Source organism: Toxoplasma gondii, chromosome VI (assembly GCF_000006565.2).
Source record: "Toxoplasma gondii ME49 chromosome VI, whole genome shotgun sequence".
Taxonomy (NCBI): Eukaryota; Apicomplexa; class Conoidasida; order Eucoccidiorida; family Sarcocystidae; genus Toxoplasma; species Toxoplasma gondii.
This window is the reverse complement of record NC_031473.1, coordinates 244527-271476: the sequence shown is the minus strand read 5'-3', so window position 1 is coordinate 271476 and position 26950 is coordinate 244527. Positions and strand designations below refer to the sequence as shown.

The 26950-nt window shown below is 50.9% G+C and overlaps 8 protein-coding genes across 8 annotated transcripts; 7 read left to right on the top strand and 1 right to left on the bottom strand.

Moving 5' to 3' along the window:
* Positions 1-563: 563 nt before the first annotated feature.
* On the top strand, positions 564-1303 carry SRS22I (SAG-related sequence SRS22I). The gene has a single exon (XM_002366496.2). The coding sequence runs from the start codon at positions 574-576 to the stop codon at positions 1111-1113; it is 540 nt and encodes a 179-aa protein (XP_002366537.1). The 5' UTR covers positions 564-573; the 3' UTR covers positions 1114-1303.
* A 1494-nt stretch (positions 1304-2797) lies between these two features.
* Positions 2798-4025, top strand: TGME49_238530 (hypothetical protein; the record flags this gene model as incomplete). Its single annotated transcript, XM_018780531.1, has 2 exons — positions 2798-2834; positions 3478-4025. The coding sequence occupies exon 2, from the start codon at positions 3714-3716 to the stop codon at positions 4023-4025; it is 312 nt and encodes a 103-aa protein (XP_018637686.1). The 5' UTR covers positions 2798-2834; positions 3478-3713.
* A 2400-nt stretch (positions 4026-6425) lies between these two features.
* Positions 6426-7093, top strand: SRS22G (SAG-related sequence SRS22G; the record flags this gene model as incomplete). Its single annotated transcript, XM_002366493.2, has 1 exon — positions 6426-7093. One exon carries the CDS (start codon positions 6426-6428, stop codon positions 6954-6956), a length of 531 nt encoding a protein of 176 aa, XP_002366534.1. The 3' UTR covers positions 6957-7093.
* Positions 7094-9186: 2093 nt separating this feature from the next.
* Positions 9187-13393, bottom strand: TGME49_238510 (hypothetical protein; the record flags this gene model as incomplete). The annotated part of the gene is made up of 2 exons (XM_002366492.2): positions 9187-11235; positions 11557-13393. The coding sequence occupies 2 exons, from the start codon at positions 13391-13393 to the stop codon at positions 9824-9826; spliced, it is 3249 nt and encodes a 1082-aa protein (XP_002366533.1). The 3' UTR covers positions 9187-9823.
* A 1017-nt stretch (positions 13394-14410) lies between these two features.
* TGME49_238505 (hypothetical protein) lies at positions 14411-15171 on the top strand. Its single transcript, XM_018780530.1, has 2 exons — positions 14411-14664; positions 14715-15171. The coding sequence occupies exons 1-2, from the start codon at positions 14500-14502 to the stop codon at positions 15027-15029; spliced, it is 480 nt and encodes a 159-aa protein (XP_018637687.1). The 5' UTR covers positions 14411-14499; the 3' UTR covers positions 15030-15171.
* Positions 15172-18040: 2869 nt separating this feature from the next.
* Positions 18041-18595, top strand: SRS22F (SAG-related sequence SRS22F; the record flags this gene model as incomplete). Its single annotated transcript, XM_002366491.1, has 1 exon — positions 18041-18595. One exon carries the CDS (start codon positions 18041-18043, stop codon positions 18593-18595), a length of 555 nt encoding a protein of 184 aa, XP_002366532.1.
* Positions 18596-22517: 3922 nt separating this feature from the next.
* Positions 22518-23598, top strand: SRS22E (SAG-related sequence SRS22E). The gene has a single exon (XM_002366490.2). The coding sequence runs from the start codon at positions 22911-22913 to the stop codon at positions 23454-23456; it is 546 nt and encodes a 181-aa protein (XP_002366531.1). The 5' UTR covers positions 22518-22910; the 3' UTR covers positions 23457-23598.
* Positions 23599-25564: 1966 nt separating this feature from the next.
* Positions 25565-26583, top strand: SRS22D (SAG-related sequence SRS22D). Its single transcript, XM_018780529.1, has 2 exons — positions 25565-25735; positions 25856-26583. The coding sequence occupies exons 1-2, from the start codon at positions 25725-25727 to the stop codon at positions 26415-26417; spliced, it is 573 nt and encodes a 190-aa protein (XP_018637688.1). The 5' UTR covers positions 25565-25724; the 3' UTR covers positions 26418-26583.
* The last annotated feature ends 367 nt before the right edge of the window (positions 26584-26950 follow it).

The following is a 26950-nucleotide window of genomic DNA, read 5'->3' as shown; positions in this document are numbered from 1 at the left end:
CCTTAAAATTTCCTTGCGGGAGGCGGGACAGAACGGCAGTCCCTGCCGTTCTCGCCCCAGAACGTTCGCATGTCAGGTTGGACAATAAGCCCAGAATCCGCCTTTTAGAAGCAAGCGAATATTCTTTTCCTCCGATTCTCTGTTGCTTCAGTACATCACTGTAGACAGCATCACTGCTACTGCACGTCTGAGGCAGACGCGTAACCTCGCCTTTTCGGTTGGGTGGACGCACAGCGAGAAGACCCCCCGTTCAACCCCCCAGCGTTTGTAGACATTCTGAATTCCAGTATACGAGTGTCGCGAATCGATCTGATGCTGTCACGTTAGGCATTCACCGTAACTTCTTCGTCATGTCGCAGTCGGCGGCGTGGTTTATCCGTGTGCGACCTACTGCGTGTGCCGTTGCTGAAAGGCTACTTTGCCCTTCGGGATTCTCGAAAACCAAACACTCCAACATGTTCGCATTTTCATCCCTTTCAACTTTGTTAGTGGCTGGCTCTCCGGTGTGCTTTCAATTCATGTTCATGGATCGCCAGATGCCTTATTGCTTTTTGTCCGTGCAGTCTATCCAAGATGAAGTTCTCGCTCCTAACCCTCGGCGCCCTCGCCTTCTCTGCGCAGCAAGCATCTCTGGTGCGAGGTGAAGGAGACAACACCTCCGGTCAGCAGGCCAAAGATGGAGTTTGCAACCCGAATAGCTCACTCAGCTTCAATATTACACGAGCTGGTGAATCTGTCCTTTTCACCTGCAGTGAAACCGTCTCGAACCTGGACCCGGCGTTCAGCGACACCATCCCAGAAATGTATGAGGGGAACAGTAAAGTTAGAATTCTCGAATTCCTCCCTGGCGCGACTCTCCAAAAAGTCGAAACGACCGGGGAATCGCGCAGCAGTGGCAGTGGGAAGACTTTCAACTTCACAGTCCCCATCTTGCCCTCTGACGAGCATCAGCTCCATGTCAACTGCACGAAGACAACTGCTAGTACTTTCCGCAACGGCGATGAAAACAAAGACTGCAAAGTTACCTTCAACATCGCTTCCTCGGCTGTCCGCGCCGGTCTGGCCATGAGCGCCGTCGTCGGTGTCGTTGCATCTCTCCTTCAGTTCGCTTAAGCGCCTCACGTATCTCCAGTGCATCTGCCTGTTGTTGTAGCGGGTCTCTACTAATGAGACAGGGTTCGTACCCTGTTATTTATCTGCTGCTATGCACCGTAAGTTCAGTGGTGGGCGGCCAGCCGCCACATCACGTGATGAGTCTCTCTGAACCTTGTTTTCTCTATGGAATCCAAAAACTTGTTCCCACCTTAATTCGTGCAGTAGGCTTGGTCGCGGAGGAGACTCTGCGTTCTGGGTTTTCCGACCTCGTACAAAATCCCTCCTCGAGTCAGGCCGACAGCCAAACCGCTTTCCGCGAAAATTGCGGCCGCGGCACGATTATTCCTTCGACTCGCCCGTAAAGAGGCGGACTTCTTGAGTGGTGCACTTCGGCTGTTCACTCGTAGCGTCAACGTTTTTCGCTGCCAGACAACACGCAGAATTTCAAACCATATCTGTGTGCCCCCCGACAGGACACCTCTCTCACTCTGTACGCCAGATGCAACTGTCGACCTCAGCTCGTATTTTTTTGCACAGGGCTATCAATTGATCGATCAATTATGCAGTTCAGACAGGTTACCGTTCATGTGCTTACAAGAAGGCGTTTCGTCTAGAAGAAGCTTCTTCTACATGAGGAACTGGACGGACCTTGGTGGATGTTGAACATGGGACACTGACGTGAAATTACGGTACCGATAGGCGGTAGGCATGTTTCTGTGGCAACTCACCCGAAAGTGCCCATGGCGTCAAAACAACTGGTCTTGTTATCCCCGTTTCGACATTAGTGTTACACAAATCTCCAGAGGGAGGTGGTGAACAGACGACATATGAAAGATGATGTGACAGACCAGCTGGTGGATTGGCAGTGAAATCGAATCGCTGTCGAAGCCAGGTGCCTCTACGCGTTACATCGTAAATAAACGCCTCTACATCTGCCACCACCCTTGCTACAGTCTCTGCAGATACAGTGTGAAATCGTGTATACACACAGATGTATACGCACCCGAATTACTCGATACATATCTAGCACTCTGCAGCTAGTTCTGCATCCCTACCTCATTATCAAACCCACACTTCAATGGATCACTACCTTCGCTTGCACAATGGGGCAACCGAGGAGTGTACCGAGAGGCAAGAGGCACTCTTGTAGGAGAATCCCTGAAAAAAATGCCGTATCTCTACACACTTGTGCAGACCACTACGCATGTAACGCGGAATGCACACATCGAGTAGTATGGTGATTCTGACGTTCAATTGACCATATTCTTCTTTTGAGAGAATGCCTCTCAAAGAACTCCTTTAGTGGCAATCCTGTATGTGAAGCGTCGGACACGCCGATCGTCGAATCCGATTCGACGGCACTACCATTTGACCCGGTTATTGTCTGACGTTTCGTGTCTTGCCCCACATGCTCTCCACCTCCGTTTCCCTCTTCGTCTCGATGCTCCCTCGTAGAGAGGAAAGAGGGGTTCCTTTGTCGAGACAACACTAGACGCAGATTCACCTGACAGGGCGCAAGAACGGTGCTCGCGCATGGCTAGTGTTGCCTCCCGCTCCCAGCTAGCGTTCCCGTGTCCCGTGAGAGCGACAGCATAGTGCAGCGTTTCCCACCAACCTGAACGTTTCTCCATTGTCGTCGCTCTTTCTCTCTCTTGTGATGCTGTTTTTTATCATCAACTCTTGTTATATCTCATCACATCTGCGCTGACGTCTGGGCCCCGTTTTTTTCATCTCACCAGGTAGGTTCGGGGGGCAGACCGACCTCGAATGTCCTTTGGGGGGACGGGCTTTGGGACACAAGTCCCCGTCGGTCCTCGCTGTGGCAGAGTTCGCACCTGAGATTTGCCAAGGACGCAACCATGTCTGTCGTTCATGATTTGTTGAAGGAAGCGAGAGATTTTTCTGGTAATCGGTTTCATTTGTCTCGTGCTGAGACAGCGTCCCTGTTTCCTGGTGGCCGGGGCACGCACATACTCACCCACTCCCGTTGGGGTCCTTGTTCTTCGGGCGCGTGGTGGGATGAGGAAAAGGCCCAATGCAGACGATCCCCAGCGTTTGTAGACATTTGGAATTTTAGCGTGGGACAGTTGTGTCCGGAGCTGACACGTTTCCATCAAGCTGACATGGTTATTTCTTCGTGCCCCCGTAGCCTCGGCATGTGTTCATCGGAGTGCGTCTGAACTGTGTGCAAAAGACTCTCTGTGTTCCTTCTGAAATGTTATGCGGATACAGCGAAACACCACCGATCTGGAATTTCTTGATACTACACACTGCATCCGCGTTGTCCGCTCATTCCTCTGGATTGTTACTGCTTGCCTCTTGGGGTGCTGTCAGCTCTTGTTCACGGAGCTCTGGATGTGTTGTTGCTTCTTGTCTGTTCAGTCTATTCAAGATGAAGTTCTCGCTCCTGACCCTTGGCGCCCTCGCCTTCTCTGCGCAGCAGGCATCGATCGTTCGAGGCGATAATCAAGGCACTGGTCAGGACACTCAAAAGGACGTTTGCAGTGCGAATAAGTCACTCAGCTTCAATATTACCCAAGCTGGTCAGTCTGTCGTTTTCACGTGTGGTACTGACCGTCGCGACTCTGGATCCAACATTCAACTCCACCTTCCCAGAAATGTATGAGGGGAACAGTAAAGTCAGAATTCTCGAATTCCTTCCTGGCGCAACACTCCAAGAAGTCAAATCGGAACCGGAATCGGCGAGGAATAATGATAGTGAGAAGACGTACAACTTCACAGTCCCCATCTTGCCCTCTGACGAGCATCAGCTCCATGTCAACTGTACTGCCTCTGAAGCAAAAAGGCAAGGCGAGAGCACCAACAAGGACTGCAAGGTTAGCTTCTACATCGCTTCCTCGGCTGTCCGCGCCGGTCTGGCCATGAGCGCCGTCGTCGGTGTCGTTGCATCTCTCCTTCAGTTCGCTTAAGCGCCTCACGTATCTCCAGTGCATCTGCCTGTTGTTGTAGCGGGTCTCTACTAATGAGACAGGGTTCGTACCCTGTTATTTATCTGCTGCTATGCACCGTAAGTTCAGTGGTGGGCGGCCAGCCGCCACATCACGTGATGAGTCTCTCTGAACCTTGTTTTCTCTATGGAATCCAAAAACTTGTTCCCGCCTTAATTCGTGCAGTAGGCTTGGTCGCGGAGGAGACTCTGCGTTCTGGGTTTTCCGACCTCGTACAAAATCCCTCCTCGAGTCAGGCCGACAGCCAAACCGCTTTCCGCGAAAATTGCGGCCGCGGCACGATTATTCCTTCGACTCGCCCGTAAAGAGGCGGACTTCTTGAGTGGTGCACTTCGGCTGTTCACTCGTAGCGTCAACGTTTTTCGCTGCCAGACAACACGCAGAATTTCAAACCATATCTGTGTGCCCCCCGACAGGACACCTCTCTCACTCTGTACGCCAGATGCAACTGTCGACCTCAGCTCGTATTTTTTTGCACAGGGCTATCAATTGATCGATCAATTATGCAGTTCAGACAGGTTACCGTTCATGTGCTTACAAGAAGGCGTTTCGTCTAGAAGAAGCTTCTTCTACATGAGGAACTGGACGGACCTTGGTGGATGTTGAACATGGGACACTGACGTGAAATTACGGTACCGATAGGCGGTAGGCATGTCTCTGTGGCAACTCACCCGAAAGCGCCCATGGCGTCAAAACAACTGGTCTTGTTATCCCCGTTTCGACATTAGTGTTACACAAATCTCCAGAGGGAGGTGGTGAACAGACGACATATGAAAGATGATGTGACAGACCAGCTGGTGGATTGGCAGTGAAATCGAATCGCTGTCGAAGCCAGGTGCCTCTACGCGTTACATCGTAAATAAACGCCTCTACATCTGCCACCACCCTTGCTACGGTCTCTGCAGATACAGTGTGAAATCGTGTGTAGATGCATATATACGCACACACTTATACACACAGATGTATACGCACCCGAATTACTCGATACACATCTAGCACTCTGCAGCTAGTTCTGCATCCCTACCTCATTATCAAACCCACACTTCAATGGATCACTACCTTCGCTTGCACAATGGGGCAACCGAGGAGTGTACCGAGAGGCAAGAGGCACTCTTGTAGGAGAATCCCTGAAAAAAATGCCGTATCTCTACACACTTGTGCAGACCACTACGCATGTAACGCGGAATGCACACATCGAGTAGTATGGTGATTCTGACGTTCAATTGACCATATTCTTCTTTTGAGAGAATGCCTCTCAAAGAACTCCTTTAGTGGCAATCCTGTATGTGAAGCGTCGGACACGCCGATCGTCGAATCCGATTCGACGGCACTACCATTTGACCCGGTTATTGTCTGACGTTTCGTGTCTTGCCCCACATGCTCTCCACCTCCGTTTCCCTCTTCGTCTCGATGCTCCCTCGTAGAGAGGAAAGAGGGGTTCCTTTGTCGAGACAACACTAGACGCAGATTCACCTGACAGGGCGCAAGAACGGTGCTCGCGCATGGCTAGTGTTGCCTCCCGCTCCCAGCTAGCGTTCCCGTGTCCCGTGAGAGCGACAGCATAGTGCAGCGTTTCCCACCAACCTGAACGTTTCTCCATTGTCGTCGCTCTTTCTCTCTCTTGTGATGCTGTTTTTTATCATCAACTCTTGTTATATCTCATCACATCTGCGCTGACGTCTGGGCCCCGTTTTTTTCATCTCACCAGGTAGGTTCGGGGGGCAGACCGACCTCGAATGTCCTTTGGGGGGACGGGCTTTGGGACACAAGTCCCCGTCGGTCCTCGCTGTGGCAGAGTTCGCACCTGAGATTTGCCAAGGACGCAACCATGTCTGTCGTTCATGATTTGTTGAAGGAAGAGAGAGATTTTTCTGATAATCGGTTTCATTTGTCTCGTGCTGAGACAGCGTCCCTGTTTCCTGGTGGCCGGGGCACGCACATACTCACCCACTCCCGTTGGGGTCCTTGTTCTTCGGGCGCGTGGTGGGATGAGGAAAAGGCCCAATGCAGACGATCCCCAGCGTTTGTAGACATTTGGAATTTTAGCGTGGGACAGTTGTGTCCGGAGCTGACACGTTTCCATCAAGCTGACATGGTTATTTCTTCGTGCCCTCGTAGCCTCGGCATGTGTTCATCGGAGTGCGTCTGAACTGTGTGCAAAAGACTCTCTGTGTTCCTTCTGAAATGTTATGCGGATACAGCGAAACACCACCGATCTGGAATTTCTTGATACTACACACTGCATCCGCGTTGTCCGCTCATTCCTCTGGATTGTTACTGCTTGCCTCTTGGGGTGCTGTCAGCTCTTGTTCACGGAGCTCTGGATGTATTGTGGCTTCTTGTCTGTGCAGTCTATTCAAGATGAAGTTCTCGCTCCTGACCCTTGGCGCCCTCGCCTTCTCTGCACATCAGGCAGCCATCGTGCAAGGTGATGAGGAAACCACCGGTCAGCCGAAGCCAAATAACGTTTGCAGTGCGAATAGCTCACTCACCTTCAATCTTACGCGAGCCGGTGAGTCTGTCGTTTTCACCTGCGGTGAAACCGTCACGACTCTGGATCCGGAGTTCAATGCCACCTTCCCGGAAATGTACGAGGGAAACAGTAAAGTTAGAATTCTCGAATTCCTCCCTGACGCCAAACTCGAAGAAGTCAAAAACTCCGTGGACTCATCGCGCGCTAGTGTCTCGGGGAATACGTACAACTTCACAGTCCCCGTCTTGCCCTCTGACGAGCATCATCTCCATGTCAACTGCACGGCCGCTGGGGAGAAATCAAAAAGCACCGTCACGGACTGCCAGGTGTTCTTCCACATAGCGTCCTCTGCTATCCGCCCCGTCATGGCGGCGAGCGCCATTGTCAGTCTTGTTGCATCTCTTTTGCAATTTGCCTGACCACATGACTCACATTCACTAAAACATGCTTGCTTATTTACGTGAGCTTCTGTGGATGGAGGCTTCTTTCCGTGTTTTGCGGGTATGCAGCTGAAGGTTCAATGGTGGGCAACCAGTTGCCACATCGTCCAGTGTCTTCTGCCTCTCTGTGTTTGTGCGTTCTGCACGGCTTCTATGAGTTCGTTTGCTGTTATAAGCGAACTGTGTAGTATGTATCGCACATTCGCCTCGTTATCACTTCTTCGGTCCCTCCATTCCGCACAAGCGGCCTCCTCGAATCGGGCCGGCAGCTAAGCCAATGTCTTAGAAGATTCCTTTCATTCAAATGGTTCTCTTCCACCGTGCCCATTTACAAGCAGGCTACTTGAGCGTTAAGCCCTGACTATTCGCGTGTAGAATCCTTCCGTTGCTACCGGGCAGTACTCGCCTACACGACACATCTTTCTCCCCCCAACAATTCTCTCGGCGTACAACATAGGCATGTGCCAAATTCGGGTTTCACTATTGTGCACCACACTGGAGGTTGTTTGCTTGTTTTATGTCTACGTACAAAAAAGATGCCTTCTGTACACAAGACTGGACGGAGTGTATTGAGGCTTAAAAATTCGTCTCCAGGATCACTAACCGACGGGACACTTGTCACTTCCGCCGTCCTCAACATTCGGACTTTTCTGTGAGAACCCCCATGGGATCTCGATCTGAATTAGCCGTGTCGTTCGATATCTCCTATCTTCAGTAAAATGGAATCTCTTAAGTGAAGTAGATGTAACCATGAATGGTGACAGGTGGAAGAAGGCCCTGCACGATGTATCTGTTGGTAGTAGAAGCTGCGTGTGTGGGTTAGTATACGTCTGCTCCGGTAAACTCGTGGAGGGTTACAATCAGTGAGCCTTTTTGATAACGTTTTTGAGAGCTCTTTGTGAACCCACTCAGGGAACGGGCTGTTTCAGACCTATGATATTCACTGGAATACTGTGGTGTCTTTTGGAAAATAGATCGTTAGCTACTGTAGATTAGCTGTATTTCGAAGTGCAGTGCTTAGAAAACGATTTGTTCTATGGTGTAACATTCCCCCAAGTGTGGAACAAGAGATGCTACCGTTGCTGGTGTTCGTTTTAGCATCCTCTTCATGCAGTCGATACATGGACGCACGCAGAGAAAATTTCTCAGTACCGTCGCTTAAGGATTAAAGAGACCATAAGCAATACTGGTCGAAGAACACAATGCGTGCGAATCAGTCGTCGGACGGTGATATCAATGTATCATTGGACTCTCCCACATCACTGCCGCGCCTTAACTGCAGCCCATTCAGATTCTCGTCCCAGTGCTTAGAGCAGTTTAATACAAAGGAGGTGGCTGATGAACTTACAGTTCTCCCATATATCTGCCTTGAGTTTGCAACACTGTGGCAGGCGCTTTCCACATTTCTTTGTCTCTTCTATAGTGAACTCTAATCCCATACGGAATCTCTAACACAGTTCGCGTGTAAAAAGAGGCACGTATTAGTGGACTTTGCTGCTGAGGCTGGCGAGAACATGTGCCTGTCTTGGTTATGCGTACAACCGGAAGCGAAACAGTATGGGCATTGAACTCCTGTGCTTGTCTAGCTGACTAGTTGGAGGTTTTCCGGTGTTGCCTTTCTCTCCACAGCAGAGCACTTTTTCACACTGAAACCGTCTTCCTAAGATCACGGCTCCCTTGTAAACAAGATCTCTTTGCTGGTTTTCCTGAATTCATGCTCGAGTCGCCCCCGGAGGAACTGAAAAAGTCAGATGCCCCATATCGTGCTGCAGGCGTCTATCTGGCGAGAAAAGAGGCAGAATGCGGACGTCAGTTGTCTTCCCTTTTGCGTTCATTACCATTCTATGTCCCTCCTGGGGCGTCCAGCTGACACCTACTTTCCTCCTTTTCCAAAATGACAGCAAACTCGTTACTGTGTCGAAAAACCTCCTTTCTTGTTATCGATCAAGCCCCTCGAACACTTCAAACGAAGTAACGCAATCTACGTTATGCGCAAATTCATCTATATGGCATACATCTTGTACCTTTGCCGTCCTGACGAAACTATGGGTGATGAAGAAGTAAGGACAAAGGCTGCGTCGCGACACCGGACGAAAAAAATTGTACGGACACAACAAATGAGAGGTGCTAGAAGGGTTGAAAGGGACACTAATGAGAAGTTGAAGGGGAATGACGGGAAGCAGCGAAGAAAGGTACGAAGACGATACCCGAATGTCAGTGAGACGAAGAAACGTCGTGCAACGATATGAGGGTATGCTTCTGTTCAGTGCGAAGGGTGGCTTCGTAGCCACCAGCTGCAATGCATTCATTTCCTCCCTGGTAAAAAAAAGTCTTCGCATTCAGACAGCAGGGCATGCCAGCGTCTACCACCGAAAGAAACAGAAGGAAGTGTGAACGAAGGAACAGAAGAAATGGAATCGTAAAGAGGGGAGATTTGTATCTTTCTGTAGCAGGACAACAGTAATGACTTTGCCCAGCCGACCAAGTGACAGACGCCTTATCCCTTATCTATATAGCCTTCATGAGTCTCCAATCACTTTACGAGTGCAACTTTACTATCGGTCCCCCTGGTCCAATGTTACCTCTTCGTCACATTCTTCTTCAAATGGAGAGTGCCTCTGAGCTCACGATTCAACCACCTCCATATCCGCCCGATTCTCTTCTTTCCCCCTCTTTTCGATTTCCACGCATCCCTTCCTTGGACGTTCTCAGTTGTACCTTCCTTCACGGGAATAGCTCCGCATATTCAAATGGCCATCTGCCTGCTAACGAACCAGTTCGATACTCCCCTGTGTTGCTCTCCCCACATGCACCTGAGTCGTAAACTTCTTCCACCCCGACTTCAGTTATGCAAGCTGGAGCTGCAGGAGCTGCATAAGTTCGATTTCCTTTTTTCGCTTCTCTTCTCTTTTGTGTTGCGATTTTTTCTGTTCACTGACAAACCACGCGTGTAGTTTGCTCTTCGTCTCGTGCTCCAGCAGGCTGTCTTTTGACACGAATTTTCGCAGACACAAAAAGCAGAAAGCTTCCTTTTCTTGATCGTCTTCGCTCTTCACTCTGTCATCACGCGCGTCCTCCTTGGTCACTTTCTCTCCAGAGAAACCCGCCCTTCTGTCGTCTTTTCCGGCATCTCTTGTCCCCCGATCCTCCGCACCTTGTCCACCTGGGCGTGAAAGGCTCTCATCCTCGTCTTCCTCTGTGGGGCCCCCAGTTTCGAAAATTCCCGAGACCCCCAAAAGGCCCGACCGCGAGTCTTCAAAAACGCGTTCGTGGCCACCGAAGCCCCCACCTCTTCCTCCCCTTCCCCTTCCAGCCCCGTGTGCGTTTTCCCCGCCGAACTGATGAGGCACGAAAAACTGTTGGCCTTCCTTTCCGGGCACACCTTCACCTCTTCCGCCCGGTGGAGGAGGAGGCGGCGGTGGGGTGAAACCCATCGGCCCCCGGGAGACACCGCTAGTTGGGCTCGGAGACACACCCGAAGCGCCGGCTCCCCCCGAAGGAAAGCCATAGCCCGACGGCGCCACCGATCCGGGGAACCTCCCGGAGAAGTTCTGGGCCATCTCGGCCTCAGGGCCACCGTCTCCCATCTGCCGCGCCCCATAAGCCCCGCCGCTCCCCGCACTGTAGCCATTCTGCGTGAACATGTTCGGGTCTTGTCCATAACCCGCCTGGGTCTCGTCATAGATTGCATCACACCCTGCCTGTTTCTGCAGCTGTTTCTGCTTCATATTCTGGCGATGCTGGTCTTCGAGCTTCTGCAGCTCTTGCAGTCTTCGCTGTCTCTTTTGTTCCTCGTCGAGACCCCGCTGCTCCTTCGCTCTCTCCAGCGCATCCTTCGCCGCCTTGGCTGTTTTCTGCGCAGCGGCCAACAGCGACGCCACAGTGTCCGTGGAGTTCGACGGGCCATGCGACCCGCTTCCCCGCCCACCCTCCTGCCCAGTCGCCTCGCCTCCATTGTCCCCCGTCGCCCCATCCGCCTTGGCGCGGCCGCCTTCGCTGCCTTGCTCAAGCAGCTTCTGCTGATCTGCGTACGAGCAGACCCGCCTCAGAGCCGAGACACTCGAATCGTGGATGTAGTAGTCTCCCACGGAAGTCATGTAGTAGTTCGTGGTCGGGTCCAGGTACAAGTCAATGGACGCATCGTAGTAGTACCCACTCTTCTCGTCCAAAGACGTCAGAAGCGGCGGCTGATTCGTCGCCAGCGGGAGAAGCAAACCTTGCCACTGCTGCAGGAGCTGCTCATACACCGAGGACGACTCTGACGAAATACAAAGACAGACACATTGGAGAGAGGAGCCTTAAAAAACACTGACAGCAGGGAAAAACCGTCATATGGGGATCCCTCTTCTTTTTGTCACGCACTTTCTCCTGTATTCTAAACATGCGACACCATCCGTAGCATCCGTACGACTGCCGATCAATGAAGAAAACCGGAGACTATTTGTGTCACCTGTCTCGTTTGTTCTCGACTTGGTCGAGTGATTTCAAATGACTGTGTTCTCTTTCAACTCCCACTCTGCTCCGTCTCTTTGCCTGACCCCTCCCTCCACCCCGCTGCAGTTGCACAGTGTCTCCCTACTTGCGATGTCTTGCATGTCCTCCAGCTTGATTCGAAGGACGGAGATGTCTTTGCTGTCGTCTCGCGACCCGGTCTTCTCCACGATCTTCAGCATCTCTTGCATGGACTGCTTCTCCTTCCGCGTCAGGACTTGGGCCCGCGCCCCACAGAGTTGACTCGCGACTTCCTTGCCCACGAGACTCTTCACACACTTCCAGCCCTCAATGGAGGCTTCGGAGGAGCTGAAGCGTAGCAGCAGGAAGTGGTTCGGTCTCCCACCCCCCTCCTTTGCGATGTCTTCGACGTAGACGCATTTCTGGATCTCCAGGCGTCCCGAGGATCCCGAACCTGCTCCGTCGCCCTTGCTCTGGTCCGCGGACTTCTTCCCAGAGTCCGTCTCCCCAGTAACCTGAAACTTCCGGCTCGCGCGGCGGAAGGCCTTCAAGAAGTCCTCGACTTCGAGCCCGAGAACGTCCATGACAACCATCCACGCAGAGGGGTTTTCAACCGGGTCGAAGCCCCAGCCGCCGACCCCGGCCTCCGCCGCGCCCTTCGCGCACGAGCCCCTCGCGCCGCGACCGCGGGTGTCTCCAGTCCCCGCGGCTTGCGAAGGGTCCGCCTCCGGAACGCCCCCACAGTTGCCACACGCCGCCCGAGAGCCGACGTTGTACACGTTGCACCGGAAACAGGCCCAACTGTCGCTGCGCAGAGGCCCCGTGCCCCCCGCCGCGCTCTTCCCAACTCGCGCTGCCTGCGAGAGATCCGCGTCAGCCTCCAAGGCGGCGGTTCTGTCCGGGAGGTGGTGAACCGTACAGTGGCGATTGAAGAGGAAGAGAGAGCCCGTTCGACAAGACCGGCGGAACTTGGCAGCCGCGTCAACAGAGGGGAAGTCGACGTAGGCAACAGTCATCACGGACGGCACCTCGGGTGTCTCGGGAGCCTGCAGGGCCTTCCCCAGCTGGACCCGGAGATCCTGCGGGGTCATTTGGGCGAATGTGACTCCGTTCGGGACCGAGAACCCCTTGGAAATGGAGACAGATCGAACCCGCTCCTCAACGTCCTCCTCAGTGCAGTTCTCCGGAATGTTTTCGAGAACCGCAATAGAAGAGTAAAGAATCTCGTCTGAGGCTTTTCTGCGGCGACCAGCCTCCTGCTCAGAGTCGCTAGCACCCGCAGGGTTCGAGAGAGGATCTTTCTCTCGCGAGTCGCTGATTGCGCTTGTGCTGCGGCGGCCGCCTTCGCGGCTGCCACTCCGACTCCCGCGTCCGTACACCCGAGAAGACGACCCCTGGCGGCGGTCGTAGCGACGTTCGCGAGAACCCTCTCGGTCGCGACGCGACGGGGACCGGCTCTTGTCCCGACGGGAAGAGGAGCCGTAGCCCTGTTTGGAGCCTCGAGACCACGAAACAGATGCGTCACGCGTAGAAGGCCATGCAGACGAGGAAGAGGAAGAAGACATTCGAGAAGAAGATGAGGACGACGCGCGGTGACGAGGTGAAGAGGGCCGGTGAGCAGACGGAGAAGAAGACAGTCGCGCCGCTTTGTCTCCTGACGCGCCTCGCTCGGAATCGTGTCTCCGGGAAGACCGGTCAGAACTATGGCTGCATGAATACGAAACAGATGAGGAAGAGGAAGATGACATTCGCTTGCGACTGCTAGAGTACGATTCGGACTTCTCATTTGCGCTTCCGCCGCTGCGCCTCGTGTCTCCGCCTCGATCGCGGCGAGACGAAGAAGACGAAGCGCTTTCTCTCTCTCGACTTCTCCGACGCTCTGACCAGCCTTCGCGGCCAGAGTAGGACGCCTCCGTCCCCCCCCTGCTCGAAGAGGTGCCAGAGCGGCTGTTGCGAGACATCATTTCACCCTAGAGATACACGCGCGAAGCCGCACATGGAAATCAAGAGAACTTTCACCGATTGTATTTGTGAAACGTGATTAGTTTTCCTAGCCAACACCATCCAGTTGCTTGAGAACCAGTCCCTAAATATGAGAGAGACAATTCGGATACTGGGCAGTCTCCACGGGAGGCACAGAGGACAAATGCCTAGCAGACTGGGAGGCCCGGCGCTAGTGAGGGCTCCGGAGAAAAAGAAACAACGCAGCGACAGGGAAGAACAGAAGGTAGGAAGCTAACCGACGTGTCCAATGACGCAGGTGAGGGAAGTAAGTCCGAAACCGCGAGGGAGGACGAAGCGTATGACAAGTAACGCAGTTGACGAGAGAAGCCGGCTCCGCAAAGTGATACGGGGAAGGCTTCACAAGAGCAACACAGAAGAGTCAGAAGGGGTAAAGGCACAGGATTGCGAGGGGAGATCTGACGGACATAGGCGATATAATGAGAGAAAAGCGGTCTGTGGCACACGTGGAAAGAGAGATACTGGGTTAACAGTTGTAAGAAAGCGCTGTGAGAAAACTCCAGAACACCCCAAACAGATGGACCGCCGCGTGGAACACGAGACAGGGAGAAAAGGGAAGCGCCCGCCACACACAGAAAGGCAGCGAAATACAGATGAACCCCTTATCTGCGGTTCTAACCAAAAAACGAGGGCTAATGTAGAAGGAAGAGACGGCGGCCGACGAAGCTGTTCGACAGTAAAGGGGGGTGAGAATCCTGCTGGCGACTTGGGGAGAGGTGCACGAAGGACGGGAAAACGGAGAGAAATCAAAATTCATGTGGGAGCGGAAAAACAAGGGGGAAGGGAAACGGAATGCAAGCGCAGAGACTGATATTTTGAGAAAAAAAGTTCCGGAAAAAAGCAGATGGACCACTAAAGGCATGTAGACTCAGCTCGCGCATCGCATCCACTCTCCAGCAGAGGCCGCATTCGAGGCGCCCCAGGGGGTGTACGTACACCGGGATTCTCCGCCGACTGAAAAGCCGTTTTTCTTGTCTTCTCGGTTTCCACAGAAAACGGAGAACATGGAAGAGGAAGGCGGCGAAAGCATTTTGTCTTCAAACGCAAGATGCGCAAACGCCAATGGCGACGAAAAGGAATCGCAGCTCGTCCGTTCTCAGGGAACAGCGGACTCAGCTACGACTCTTCTCAGATGGAGACGGGGAGGCCTAGAGAAAAGATGCAAACACACCGTCGTGCATGTTCGACCGGGCAACTTCTCGGCTTATTTTCGGTAAGACTAGCCTTCGAGTTTTGTGGGTTCTCTCGGAATTTGGGGCTAAGTCACTTGGAAACACGACAATACAAATCCTTGGCTCCTTCCTCGGCGTTTTGTACAGGCACATTTTCTGCTTCTTCGCGAACACGGAAGTAGCACAGTCGCCCTGTCTTTCTCAGACAGGAACAGAGTCACAGCGGACAGCACAAGATGCACACAGTCGGCCGGGAAAGTCGGCATGCCTCATGTATCTATACGCAAATGCTTATTTGCATTCTTATGTACGCGTATGCATGAAGTCAAATACTCGTATACGCATGGTCTTTTATTGTCGTATCACACATTTCTTCATGCAGAGCAGATGCCTGCCGTCCATTTAAGGGTTTGAAAATGTGTACGAAAGGTTTGTCGCCTATCGTTTCCAGCTAAACCACCACGTGCATTTGCCTCTCCCTGCACAGGACTCTCGATATCTTAATCTGGTGAACATTTCAACGAAACTGTTTGTCACGTCTCCAGTGTCCGCTGTAGGACTAACAGTCCGGCGTAGAGACAAAGTCTTCATGCACATGGAACACTTGGATGCAGCGACAGCTAGTTGCTTTTCAATTGAACATCGGTTAACGCGAATTTGCGTTTTGTTCTGTGGCACTCTAGAGAAGACAAGGGGTGTTGCGGACTGCTGCCTTGGGTTCCTCAAACGGCACCGTTTCTCTTCTCGGCAATAACAACAACCGGACAATACAGGAAAAAGAGACTGCCGAAAGTCTTGACCCGAACCAAAGGCTTTTTGCACACCATGACGCTTCTACGGTTACAAACATCTGCCACAAATATATATATATATATACGTATATGTATTATATAGGTGGAGAAAGAGACATACCTATACATGCAAACATGCTGCATATCTAATATAGAGCCTTGCAAATAGGGGAGGGAAATGCTTGCGTTGTTCTTGTTCAAAGTCCTGAACGAAAAAGCTATGTCTGTTGCAAAGTACTGTCGATGCTGAAAAAACAGAAACGCAACAAAGACCGGTTTCTGACAGACTCGTGATTGAGATTTTCGGAGCCGTTCTGCCCCTTTTCCAAAACGACAGATCGAACACCAAGCCCCCGATACGCGAGCCACCGTCGTTGTTTCTGTGTCGGTCTTCCACCTGTCGCGGGTCCTCTAGGTCGTTGAGGGTAGGCGAACGGGAGGAGATCTCTGTACTCTTTCGCTGTTCCTTGACTCCCTTTTTTCGTCGGTTTTAGAAGGAAACAATCAACGAATCGCGCCTGGACAGAGTACACTATTGTCAAGAACAAGGGTCTTCCTGGCGATGGCAGTGAGCCTTTTTGCTTGCGAGTCCAGGTGTACAATCTCACAAGAGACGAAACAACAGAATAGGTGATACCAAAGGGGTAGACTCACGAATAACCGAGGTACACTGAGGATCACGAGCTTGTTTCTCGATAACTACAGAAGCAGTCTAGTAGAACTGTTAATGGACTGAAACTCTTCCCTTCCCTCTGTCTCCATAAATGCTTGCATAAGAGGAACAGCGGGAGATGGGACTAGTCGGACATTGGCGGAGGTCTCCGCTTTTTTTGTCCTTCTTTTGTCCCTGCTGTGTCTCGATTTCTGATCACCTGTCTCGCTGTCGCAGTGGCATTGCCACTCTTTCGTCTCCCCACCTCATTTGCTTCTTCGTTCTCTTGCTCCTGTCATCTCACATCTTCTTTTCACCTTGTCACGGTATGTACGAACATAAAAAAATGAAAGATCTTGTCCGTATGTCGTCATCCGTTGTTGCCTCTCTCCCCTGTTTTAGCCCTCATTGTTTCCCGTCTTGCAAAGCAGTGAAATATGTACAGTTTAGTACACTTTACTAACCTTGTTGCAAAAAAACGGTTTAAATTCCCTCCTGGACGAGTGCGCACGCTACCAGAAAATTCGATAAAAAATAATGGAGCGTCTCCAGCTGTTCCACTGTGCATAAAGAGACACACTGCTGCACAAACGCAGAGCTCTACACACGCTGCCATGCTTGTGATGCATTCCGCACATACCAGATTTATGGACTGTCATCTATCCATCTAGCTGAATGTCTGTGTACATGCATACACAATTATAATTACATAGTGAGGTTTATTTCTACTTGTATTCGCACCGGGTGACAATCGATGCGTGTCAACGAGGCACTTACGTGTGAAAGACTCACTCCACAAATACGCGTATCTCTAGATACTCGTAAGCATACTTATACGAAAAATGTCCACTTGATGTAAACGAATCCATGTGTATCTTCTTCCTTTTCCTTTTTGTCTTTGTGTACAAGTGATTTTTCCAGAGACCCTGTATTGGCATCCGCCTCAGAAACTAACTAGTCGGAGACGCACAACATTGAATCCAGGTTATCATCATCATTTGACCCAACTGTCACCTGTCGTTTCATAAGCCGCCTCGTCTACTCTTTATCTATCTCCACTTCTCACTTTGTCTTAACACAACCGCTGGAGAGGAGAAAGGGTTGATTGGAGGAAGCAGAGAAAGTCGGAATTTCACCTGAGAGGACAGATGCACTCTGCTCGTACCGTCGTCGGTCTCGCCGCTCTCGCCGCTCTCGCCCAGCTAGCTCGACGGTGTCCCGAGAGTGTGTGAGAGGATTGTTTCCGGGTTTCCCAGCATTGTTGTTCCCATCCTCATCGCTGCGATTCCTCCCACATTGAAACTCCCTCATTAGCCAGATCAACTTTTCTTGATCTTCATCTTAGCCGGCTAATGGGCTTCATTCCAATTTTAACATGTCAGTTCCATCGAGGGGAGCACCGACACTGAATTCACGTTGTGGGGGGACCGGATCCTACAAGGTTTGTACCTGAACGATAAAGAGAGCGGACATGTCGAGTTTTCTTGTTCTTTGAACGCAGGCGAATTTTTTTTGCCTCAATTTTAGTTGGTTTGCCCTCTCGTTGTAGACAACTCCTCTGCTGCCCTGCATCTGAGCCGGGTACACCAGTCCCCGATCCCTTCTGATTCCTTGGGCTCGTGGACGAATCACGAAAAAGACTCCCATGTGAACTCGGACGCTCCTGCAAACATGAACCCAATTTCCAAAATATAAGTGTTTTTTGGACTGATGAGCTGTGTTCATCAATCTTACACTGCAGTCTCTGTGTTGCTCCTGGCAGTGCCGTTCATCGCTGTGTTCGTAGCGTGTCGTTGGATGCTAGACGGTAACACGGAATTCTCAAATTTCTCTAGTTACCAAAGACGAGAGGATTCGTCCCGCTTGTATGTTTTTTCCATGGATCATGCCAGTGCGTGTTTCCTCCCGCGATTGCAGTTCTTTCTGATAGATGCTTCTATTGTGTTTGATACGTGTGTCCGCAGCGTATCCAAGATGAGGTTCTTCGTCCTCACACTCGGGGCCCTCGCCCTGTCTGCACATCAGGCCTCTGCCGATTCAGCGTCGACGCCCAGCAGCCCCTCTCAGGAGGCTGAAAGCAAAAACATTTGCACACAGAGTGGCTCACTCCGCTTCAACATCACCGAAGCCGGCCAGTCCGTCCAATTTACTTGCGACACAAAGCTCCCTAATTTGGACCCGACATTCAGCACAGAGACTCCGGAAATGTTCGAAGCAGGCAAACGCGTCAAAATTCTCGAATTCCTCCCTGACGCCACATTCAAAGAACTCACAGCGGACGTCACTCCCAAGGCAGAAGCGGCTGCAACTTCCGCGAAGAAGTACAGCTTCACAGTCCCCACCTTACCCAGTGGGGAGCACGATCTTCAAGTTTACTGCCGAGAGAATACTGTTCAAGCAAGTAGTGATGCCCAGCAGTCCAAGGACTGCCAGGTCACCTTTCACATCGCTTCTCCGGCTGTGCGCCCTGTCATGGCCGCTGCGGGCGCCGTCGCCGGTGTCGTTGCGTCTCTTCTGCACTTCGCCTAGGCCTCTCATTTACTTCCACTAAACCTGCCTGACTATTTGAGTGTTTTTTCAGCAAATCGGAGTCTTCCCGTGTTTATCTGCGTCGGTATTTAACTGTGCATCCAGCCGGTTCACCATGCCAAGCGTCCGTGTGAGTCTTGTCTTTTTTACAACACCTGAAACTGACATTGTTCAAATCACAACTGATTCTATTTTAGTCACGGAAATGTCTCCGCTTTGCGATTTTCTAATTCCACACAGGCCGTCTCCTTGAACCAGAGCAGCAGTTATATCGGTTTCCGGGGCACATGCCGACACATCTTTTTCCTCCCATCTTGTCTGCACGTGTACTAATTCTTACGCACTACACCTCAGACGTCCGCTTGCGGCGTCCTCCATTTGTCACCAGATCCTACTCAGCCACATGGCACCGTGCCTGTCTCCTCAACAACTCTCTCACCCTTTGTACCACTTAAACAGATGTCCAGCTCGACACAACACTAGATAGTTTTCTCGTTCTACAGATCACACATCTTACATCTCGTGTGCCCTGCTGAGAAAGAAGTCGCCTTCTGCAGACAGGTCTCAATGGAACGTAGAGAATCTTGAATATGCGTTTCCAGTAGCACGCTCCACGAGGAGGCGTTTGACGCTTCTGTCGTCAGAAGTAGGACCCGTCTGCGTGTAGCCCTAGGGGATAATTCCATCTGAAGTGGTCATGTCGGTCGCGTCATCTCCACTTTTATGAAAAGCTTACACATACGGGAATAAGATCTAGTCATGAATGATTGCGGTTGGGAAAGGCCTTGAATAAGATATCCCTTGTTAGCCGTAGACGTGTTGGTTCGGTCGATGTCCACCTCTGCAATGCAACACTTCTCTCCTCTGTGTCTTTCGTTATCTGAGCCTTGATAACGGTTTCGAGAAATCTTTGGGGTCCGTCCTCCGAGTGCAGCGTTCTACGACGATGGTGGTCAATGGCTTAACAGGGTTGCTGTGTAGAAAACCAGCATCAATTCACTGGACGGCAAATGGCCACGAATGGACACTGAGAGAGTGCAAAACATAGAATTCTTTTTTAATGTGGAACACTTTCACAAGCGTGGAAAGGGTAATGCTATCGTGGGTGTTGCACGCTCCGGAAGCTGTTCATGCGATTGGTGAGGATACTCGACGTATTAGACCTAGAGCACATCGAGTGCAAAAGACGTTGTCACATGGTGATATTAATATACCGCTGGGCTCTGTCACTTCAGTGGCGCGTGTTGTCTGAGCTCCGTTCACGTTCTCGTCCGAGGACTTGGTCGAACCTGGTGCACAAGAGGAGGCACAGCCGAGTCGGGATCCTCACAGCTCTCTACACATCTTTGCTATCAACTTCTGCCACAGTTGCATTCGCTTTTCACATTTCTTCTCATCTTCTGCACTGTGAACTCAATGTCCTCTGGGAAACTCTGTCACAGCTTGCCTTCTATTCAAGTTGACACTTCCTGCTGTAATGGATTTGGTTTTCTGTTGAAGCAGGCGCGTAACTGTGTTCGTCTGGGTTATGCAAACAATTGACAACGCCGACAGTTTGGACACCGAACGCCTATGGTTCGACGCTGCTTCTTTGGAGGTTCCTGCTGCCTGGTGCGACCCAGCAGAGCATCGTTCAGGAAAGAAGTCGTCAAGCGGTTGTTTCTCGATTTCAGGCAGTTTTCTAAAGTTATTAAGAGGGACTGAAGGACCACATAATCAACATCGAACTGCGGTGACTCTCTCTGGAGCAAAGCGACAGAATACGGATGCTAATTCTCCTCCAACTTTTGCTCCGCACAAGTCTCCGTCATTTTTGGGTCTCTCCGTTTTTTTGACATCCACTATTCTTTCCTCCCAAAAGGACCGGGAATTCTCCTCCCCTAAATTTAACATTATCTCTAAGTATTAACCAGTCTACGTGATCCACGAGTATACTCATATGCATATGCATATGATCCCTGATTGCCTTTTGACGCATTGTGTCCTTTAGGCGACCGGACATGAGTATCATGAAGCTTAGACCATGCACTGTGGCACGGTTAGCTGCCTTTTTTTTCCACTTAAAATCATGTTTACCTATTTAGCGTTTCTCCACAGAACTGTTCATATCTCGGCCGGAAGATCTTTTAAGCGAGCATTTTGTATAGTTTTCGATATCTGCCATCGGTTGGACACTTCCTCCGAGGCGAGGCAGTCTTTATTCACAAGAACGCTTGCACGCTGCGGCATTTAGTTGGTGTACATGTCCATGGAGATCTACGAGACTTCGTGCTTTTTGCTGTCACTATGAGAAGGACACGACGTGTTGGTGACTGCTACCTTCCGTCACTCAAACGGTGCCGTTTTTCTTCTCGGCAGTAGCATCAACTACACAGTACTGGGAGACAAGAGTGTCGAAAGTGCTCCCGTTCATGCCATGATGCTCCAGCAGATGGATCAAACAACCATATATGTATATGGATATATATATATATATATATATTGAGAGAGGTTGATAGATAGAGGTGGATGAAACGTGATAGATATGGACAAACTCTCAACACCAGGGTGCCAACGTAAATATGTAGAGCAAGTGACAAGAGATTGCTTACCTTTGTTTTTCCGAAAGTCGATCTCGGGGACCTTTCACCTCCGCAAACAGGACATGTTTTCGTATGTCTAATTTTTCTTCAAGCTTTCTGTCGTAGTGGTTTTCCCCATTTTTCCTGCTTCTCTCTCTTGGTCGCGCCACTTCATACATTATTTTCAACTCTCCACCATATCAAAAAAACACGGCAAGATAACTTCATCAGTGCCTCCTCTTTGTGCTCTACTCACCGTCCCCACCTTCTGAATAGGAGTGACAGTGAAATGTGTACACCTTCAACAAACTGTTCTTACCGTGAGAATGTGAAAGGACTCGTTCAATCACTCTCTAATCAAGGTGTCACGCTGCCGAAGAACTCCACAAAAAACACGGGTGTCTCTCTACCTTTTGCGCTGCACACGAAGATCCACGATGCATCACAGACACAGCATCACACCTGCCGCCATATTTGGAATCTACTATCCACTTTCTATGTATGTGCTTCCAGATCAATGAAATTTCACCTATCTGTCTGCGCCTATGTATACATATATATATATATATATATATATATGTATAATCACGCGTGTCTAGTTGTGTCAACATACATACGGGTTGAGGTATGGCTTCGACTTTCTCCATTCTTGATGACAATCGATGCACGCATCAAGGCACATATGTGCAAGAAAGTGAAGTAACGTTTACACAAATTCTGTATATAGTTTTATGCACGTCTACAAACGAAACATTCGCCTTTACACACACCTCGATTTGTGTCCTTCTTCGTTTTTTATCGATCAGTGCCTTCTTCGAAAACTCGTCTTTCACCGAGGCTTATTATTGTTACATGTGCTAGAGGAGAGTCGGTGACAAAAGATCATCGAATCCGATTTGGTAACACCACAATGGGACTCAGTTGTCGTCTGCCCTTCCGTTCGTCGACTCATCTACTCTCCACCTCCATTTCTCGATTTGTTTTGACACGTCCCCTGGAGAGAAAAAATGATTTTCAGAGACAGGAAAACTCGGAAGCTCACGTGACAGGACAGATTGACTCTGCTCTGCCGTTGCTGCTTTCGCCGCTCTCGTCCAGCTAGCTCTCCTCCCTCCCGCGATGGAGTGACAGATTCGGGTCGGGTTCCCCCACATCGGGTTTCGCACCTCGGCTCCGCGATTCCTTCTCTTCCATGTCTCTCTAAATTGTCGAAATACTTTGCTTCTCTTTCGCTTTACCGTCGCTGACTCCTGGGTAACGACCTCTCCATCTCAACCTGTAAGTTTCATACAAGCACTGTGACCCTGAATTCCCGTTGAGGGCCCCGGAGGCAAATTCTCGCGCTTTCTCGCCGCAGACGAGCTCGCGCCATAGTTTTGTCAAGATAGCAAGATGCGCGGCAGTTATTGTTCTTAGAACGCAGGTGAAAGTGATTTTCTTCAAATTTGCGGTTGGTTTTCTTTCTCGGTGTAGATCGCTTCTCGGCTAAGCTGTGGCCGACGCGGGCGCATATTTTCCGCTCCCCTTTGGCCTGTCACGCAGGCGCGTGGGCACACCACGAAAAAAACCCTGTGAAGACCCCCCGCATCGTGCGGCTATTCCGAAAAGCAGTGTAGAACGGTTGTGAGCGGATCTCAGTCCTTCAAACTAACTTTTTACAGCAATATCTCTGGCCTCTTGTAGCTCGGGCAGTGTGGTTTATCGGCGTGCGTCTCTTTTCTGTGTGTGATAGGTGCTTCCGCAGTTTACTCAAGATGAAATTCTCCCTCTTGACACTGGGTGCCCTCGCCCTCGCTGCCCAGCAAACCTCTGCCGTGGCAGCCGACAACACACTAGAGTCCGCTCAGCAGGCCAAAGATACCACTTGCTCGAAGAACAAATCGCTGAGCTTCAACATTACGCAAGCTGGTGAATTTATCCTCTTCACTTGCGGTGAAGACGTCCCCACCCTGGACCCGGCGTTCAACGCCAGCACTCCGGAAATGTTCGAGGGAGACAACCGCGTCAAAATTCGCGATTTCCTCCCCGGTGCGACACTAGAAAATGTCACGACGGCGGATGCTGCCACGGCAACTCTGGTTGCAAGTGCTACCGCGGCAAAGTACAACTTTACAGTCCCCAGTTTGCCCAGCGACGATCACAGCCTTCATGTCTACTGCCGAAAAGACGCTTCCAAAACTCGAGAGGAAGAAAAGAATGAATGCAAAGTCACCTTCCACATCGCTTCCTCGGCTGTCCGCCCCGTCATGGCCGCGAGCGCCGTCGCGGGAGTCGTTGCATCTCTGTTGCACTTCGCGTAAACTTCTCATTTACCGCCACTAAGGTCCCGTGCTTGTTTAAGTCCGATACTTTTACTGAAGTGGAGTTCACCTCTCAGTGTTTGCGTCGGTATTCAACTGTACATCCATTGGTGGGTGTCCAGTCGCCACACCATGCCACGCCTCAAGCTCTCTGAGAGGTGTGCTCTTGTACGGTTTTTAAACGGTACCTTTTCATGATGCAAATGGATTCCAGTATCGTTATACCGCGGAATTAATCCTGTGTCTGCTTCTTCGGTTGCTGCATTCCGTACTTGCCACCCCTGCGAGTCGGGCCGGTAACTACACGCATCTAATACGGTTTCAGACAAGCCTCTAGCCAATCTACGGGTTTCCTTCACTCTGTCCAACTATACGCAAGTTTGTTGGACGTTACTCCTTCGCTATTCTCAAACTGAGTGCTACCGTCAACGCCAGACAACCCTCGACTAGACGACTCATGTCTGGCTCCCCAAAAATTCCCTCGCTCGCGCCATAATCTGAGAATTCTGATTCGAATTCCAGTTTTTGCGCCGAACCCTCGAGGTCGTTTGTTCGTTTTTCAGATCACTCCACGTTATGCCTCGTGTGGTTGAGGAACCAGGTACTTCTGTGTTTACTTTTTAAAATTCGTCCTTCCACTAGCGGTCTTTCAACAAGATGCTTGTCATGTCTGTCTTTCGCTGCAGTTGTAGTTTTCTTTGTGCAGCCGTGGGGAACTTACATCAAAGGTAAAGACACGCCTTGCGTCCTGTCAGTTTTAGTCGAGCACTTTCCGTATGGCAACTTGCTGTAGCCATGAAGCACGGGGTCAGGCAGGACGCACTGCACGGAGTATCTGTTGTTGGCCGTAGGTGCGTGGGTGTATCACATGAGTGCATGTGCACACATCATGATGGCCTGTGTTTTTCCACGAATGTTAAAAGTATCGTTTACTCGCACCCTGAGCAACGGATCGCGCTATCCGAAGCCTCGGCACAAAAGGAACCAAGCGCCTGGACCTGCTCCACTGCACACAAAAATGCACTTCTCACAACAAGCAGGCAGTCCCAAACATGCAACCTTACAAGTAATGCACGAGACATCTCGTGTGTATGCATTTATAGATAAATGCACCCCGACCAGAAGACTGTCAACGATTCATGTGTATCTGTATATCCCTGTTTGTATATTCGCATAAATGGAAATAGGGATTTCGGCTCCGCCGAAATATATTCACAGGTTCTCCACATAGTTGCACACATATCAGGTACGAGACACTCACTTCTTTACATAGCTTGATTTGTGATCTCCCCTTTTTCCCGTCAATGTCTTCATCGTAAGAGCATCTTCCACAGAGGCTCAATACTGTCAACTGCTCAAGAATAGAGTCGGTGACGCAGATCATCGAATCCGATTTGGTAACACCACCATTTGGCCTAGTTGTTGCCGATCGTTTCTTAAATCGGCTCGTCTCCGAAACATCTCTCTCACGTTGTGTGGAGATACCCCTCTTGGATACGGAACAATCGTTGATATGGAGAGATAGGAAACGTCGGAAACTCACGTGACAGGACAGATTGACTCTGCTCTGCCGTTGCTGCTTTCGCCACTCTCGTCCAGCTAGCTCTCCTCCCTCCCGCGATGGAGTGACAGATTCGGGTCGGGTTCCCCCACATCGCGTCTCGCACCTCGGCTCCGCGATTCCTTCTCTTCCATGTCTCTCTAAATTGTCGAAATACTTTGCTTCTCTTTCGCTTTACCGTCGCTGACTCCTGGGTAACGACCTCTCCATCTCAACCTGTAAGTTTCATACAAGCACTGTGACCCTGAATTCCCGTTGAGGGCCCCGGAGGCAAATTCTCGCGCTTTCTCGCCGCAGACGAGCTCGCGCCACAGTTTTGTCAAGATAGCAAGATGCTCGACAGTTATTGTTCTTAGAACGCAGGTGAAAGTGATTTTCTTCAAATTTGCGGTTGGTTTTCTTTCTCGGTGTAGATCGCTTCTCGGCTAAGCTGTGGCCGACGCGGGCGCATATTTTCCGCTCCCCTTTGGCCTGTTTTTTTGGCGTGTGAGCAGACCACCAGAAAAGCGCTTGTGAAGGTCATCACGAGCAACACTAGTTAGAATTCCACTGTAGAGTGGACATGGACGGATTAAACTGCCACAGCAGTCTCTCCGTCTCCGGACAACGCCTGCCAGTAGCGTTCCTCGGTGTGCTTCCAATGGATATGCCACCCTGTGTTCCCACCGAAAAGCTTTACGGATACAGCGAAAGATAATTCGTCTATTATGCTCAAAAAGTGAGACTACTGCATTTTGGCACTTTCATCTCACCTTTTCCCTGTTGCTGGGTGTGCCCCTGGGCTCTCTGATTTCCTTTGATGGGTCCTTGTTTTTTGTGTGCGATGCTGGCCCCCCAGTCTACTCAAGATGAAGTTCTCCCTCTTGACCCTCGCCGCCATCGCCGTCCCTGCCTCTGCCCTGCAAGCTAAGAGCGACAACCCTACCGGTCAGCAACCTGATGTCACCATCCAGACTTGCCAGCAGGGCCACGCGCTCAGCTTCAACATCACCGAAGGTGGGCAGTCTGTCCACTTCAAGTGCGGTAAAGGACTCCAGTACCTGAACCCAAAGCTCGACGAAAACAACCCGCAAATGTACGATGGAGACAAGCCACGCCACATCCGTGAATTCCTGCCTAGCGCGACATTCAAAGAAGTCGAGGCAGCTGCTGCTATCAGTACTACCACGATGACCCAGCCTGCTGGTACTGAGAAGGAGTACAACTTCACGGTCCCCGTCTTGCCCAGTGAAGAATATCAGCTCCATGTCAACTGCACGGCCACTGGTACACCAGCGAGTAGCCGCGCTGACACCAATGACTGCCAGGTTAACTTCCACATCGCTTCCTCTGCTGTCCGCCCCGTCGTGACCGCGGGCACCGTTGCTGGTGTCGTTGCATCTCTGCTGCACTTCTCCTAAACCACTCATTTACCTCCAGTGATTCTGGCTGCCCATTTACATGGGCCACTTCAAATGAATTAGGGTTCTTGCCTCGTTGTTTCTGCGGTACGAAAGTTGGAGTTCAACGATGGGTGGTGGCCAGCCACCATACCATGTCGTGGCCCTCCAGTGAGGTTTGCTCCCCTCGTTTTTCGTCTTTTTCCTTAGCTCCCATTGCACCATATTTATGCTATAAGTTTGGTTGGTTACCTTTTTATCGGATACCTCTCATCTTCGCTGCATCGGGTTCCTCATCCGTCACAAACGGCCCCTTCGAGTCAGGTCGGTAGCTATACGAAGCTAAACAGATTTACGATAAGCTTCCTTTCATGCCACGGCTTTTTCTCGCCATGTCTTGGCACGCACACTCCTGCTGCACGCTACACCTTCGATATTATCGTACTTAATGCTGTTACCGTTAACGCGAGACCACACTCGTCTCCACCATTCATGATTGACCCCCCAATAATTATCTCGCTCTCGCCGCACTGTGCTTGCACGTAACGATTTGA

Excerpts from the sequence above, each read along its gene's own strand:
- SRS22I (XM_002366496.2), top strand. The coding sequence starts at position 574 with ATGAAGTTCTCGCTCCTAACCCTCGGCGCCCTCGCCTTCTCTGCGCAG.
- TGME49_238505 (XM_018780530.1), top strand. The coding sequence starts at position 14,500 with ATGCGCAAACGCCAATGGCGACGAAAAGGAATCGCAGCTCGTCCGTTC. Across the intron at positions 14,665-14,714 it reads AACTTCTCGGCTTATTTTCG|TCACTTGGAAACACGACAAT; the intron begins GTAAGACTAGCC and ends TTTGGGGCTAAG.
- SRS22E (XM_002366490.2), top strand. The coding sequence starts at position 22,911 with ATGAAATTCTCCCTCTTGACACTGGGTGCCCTCGCCCTCGCTGCCCAG.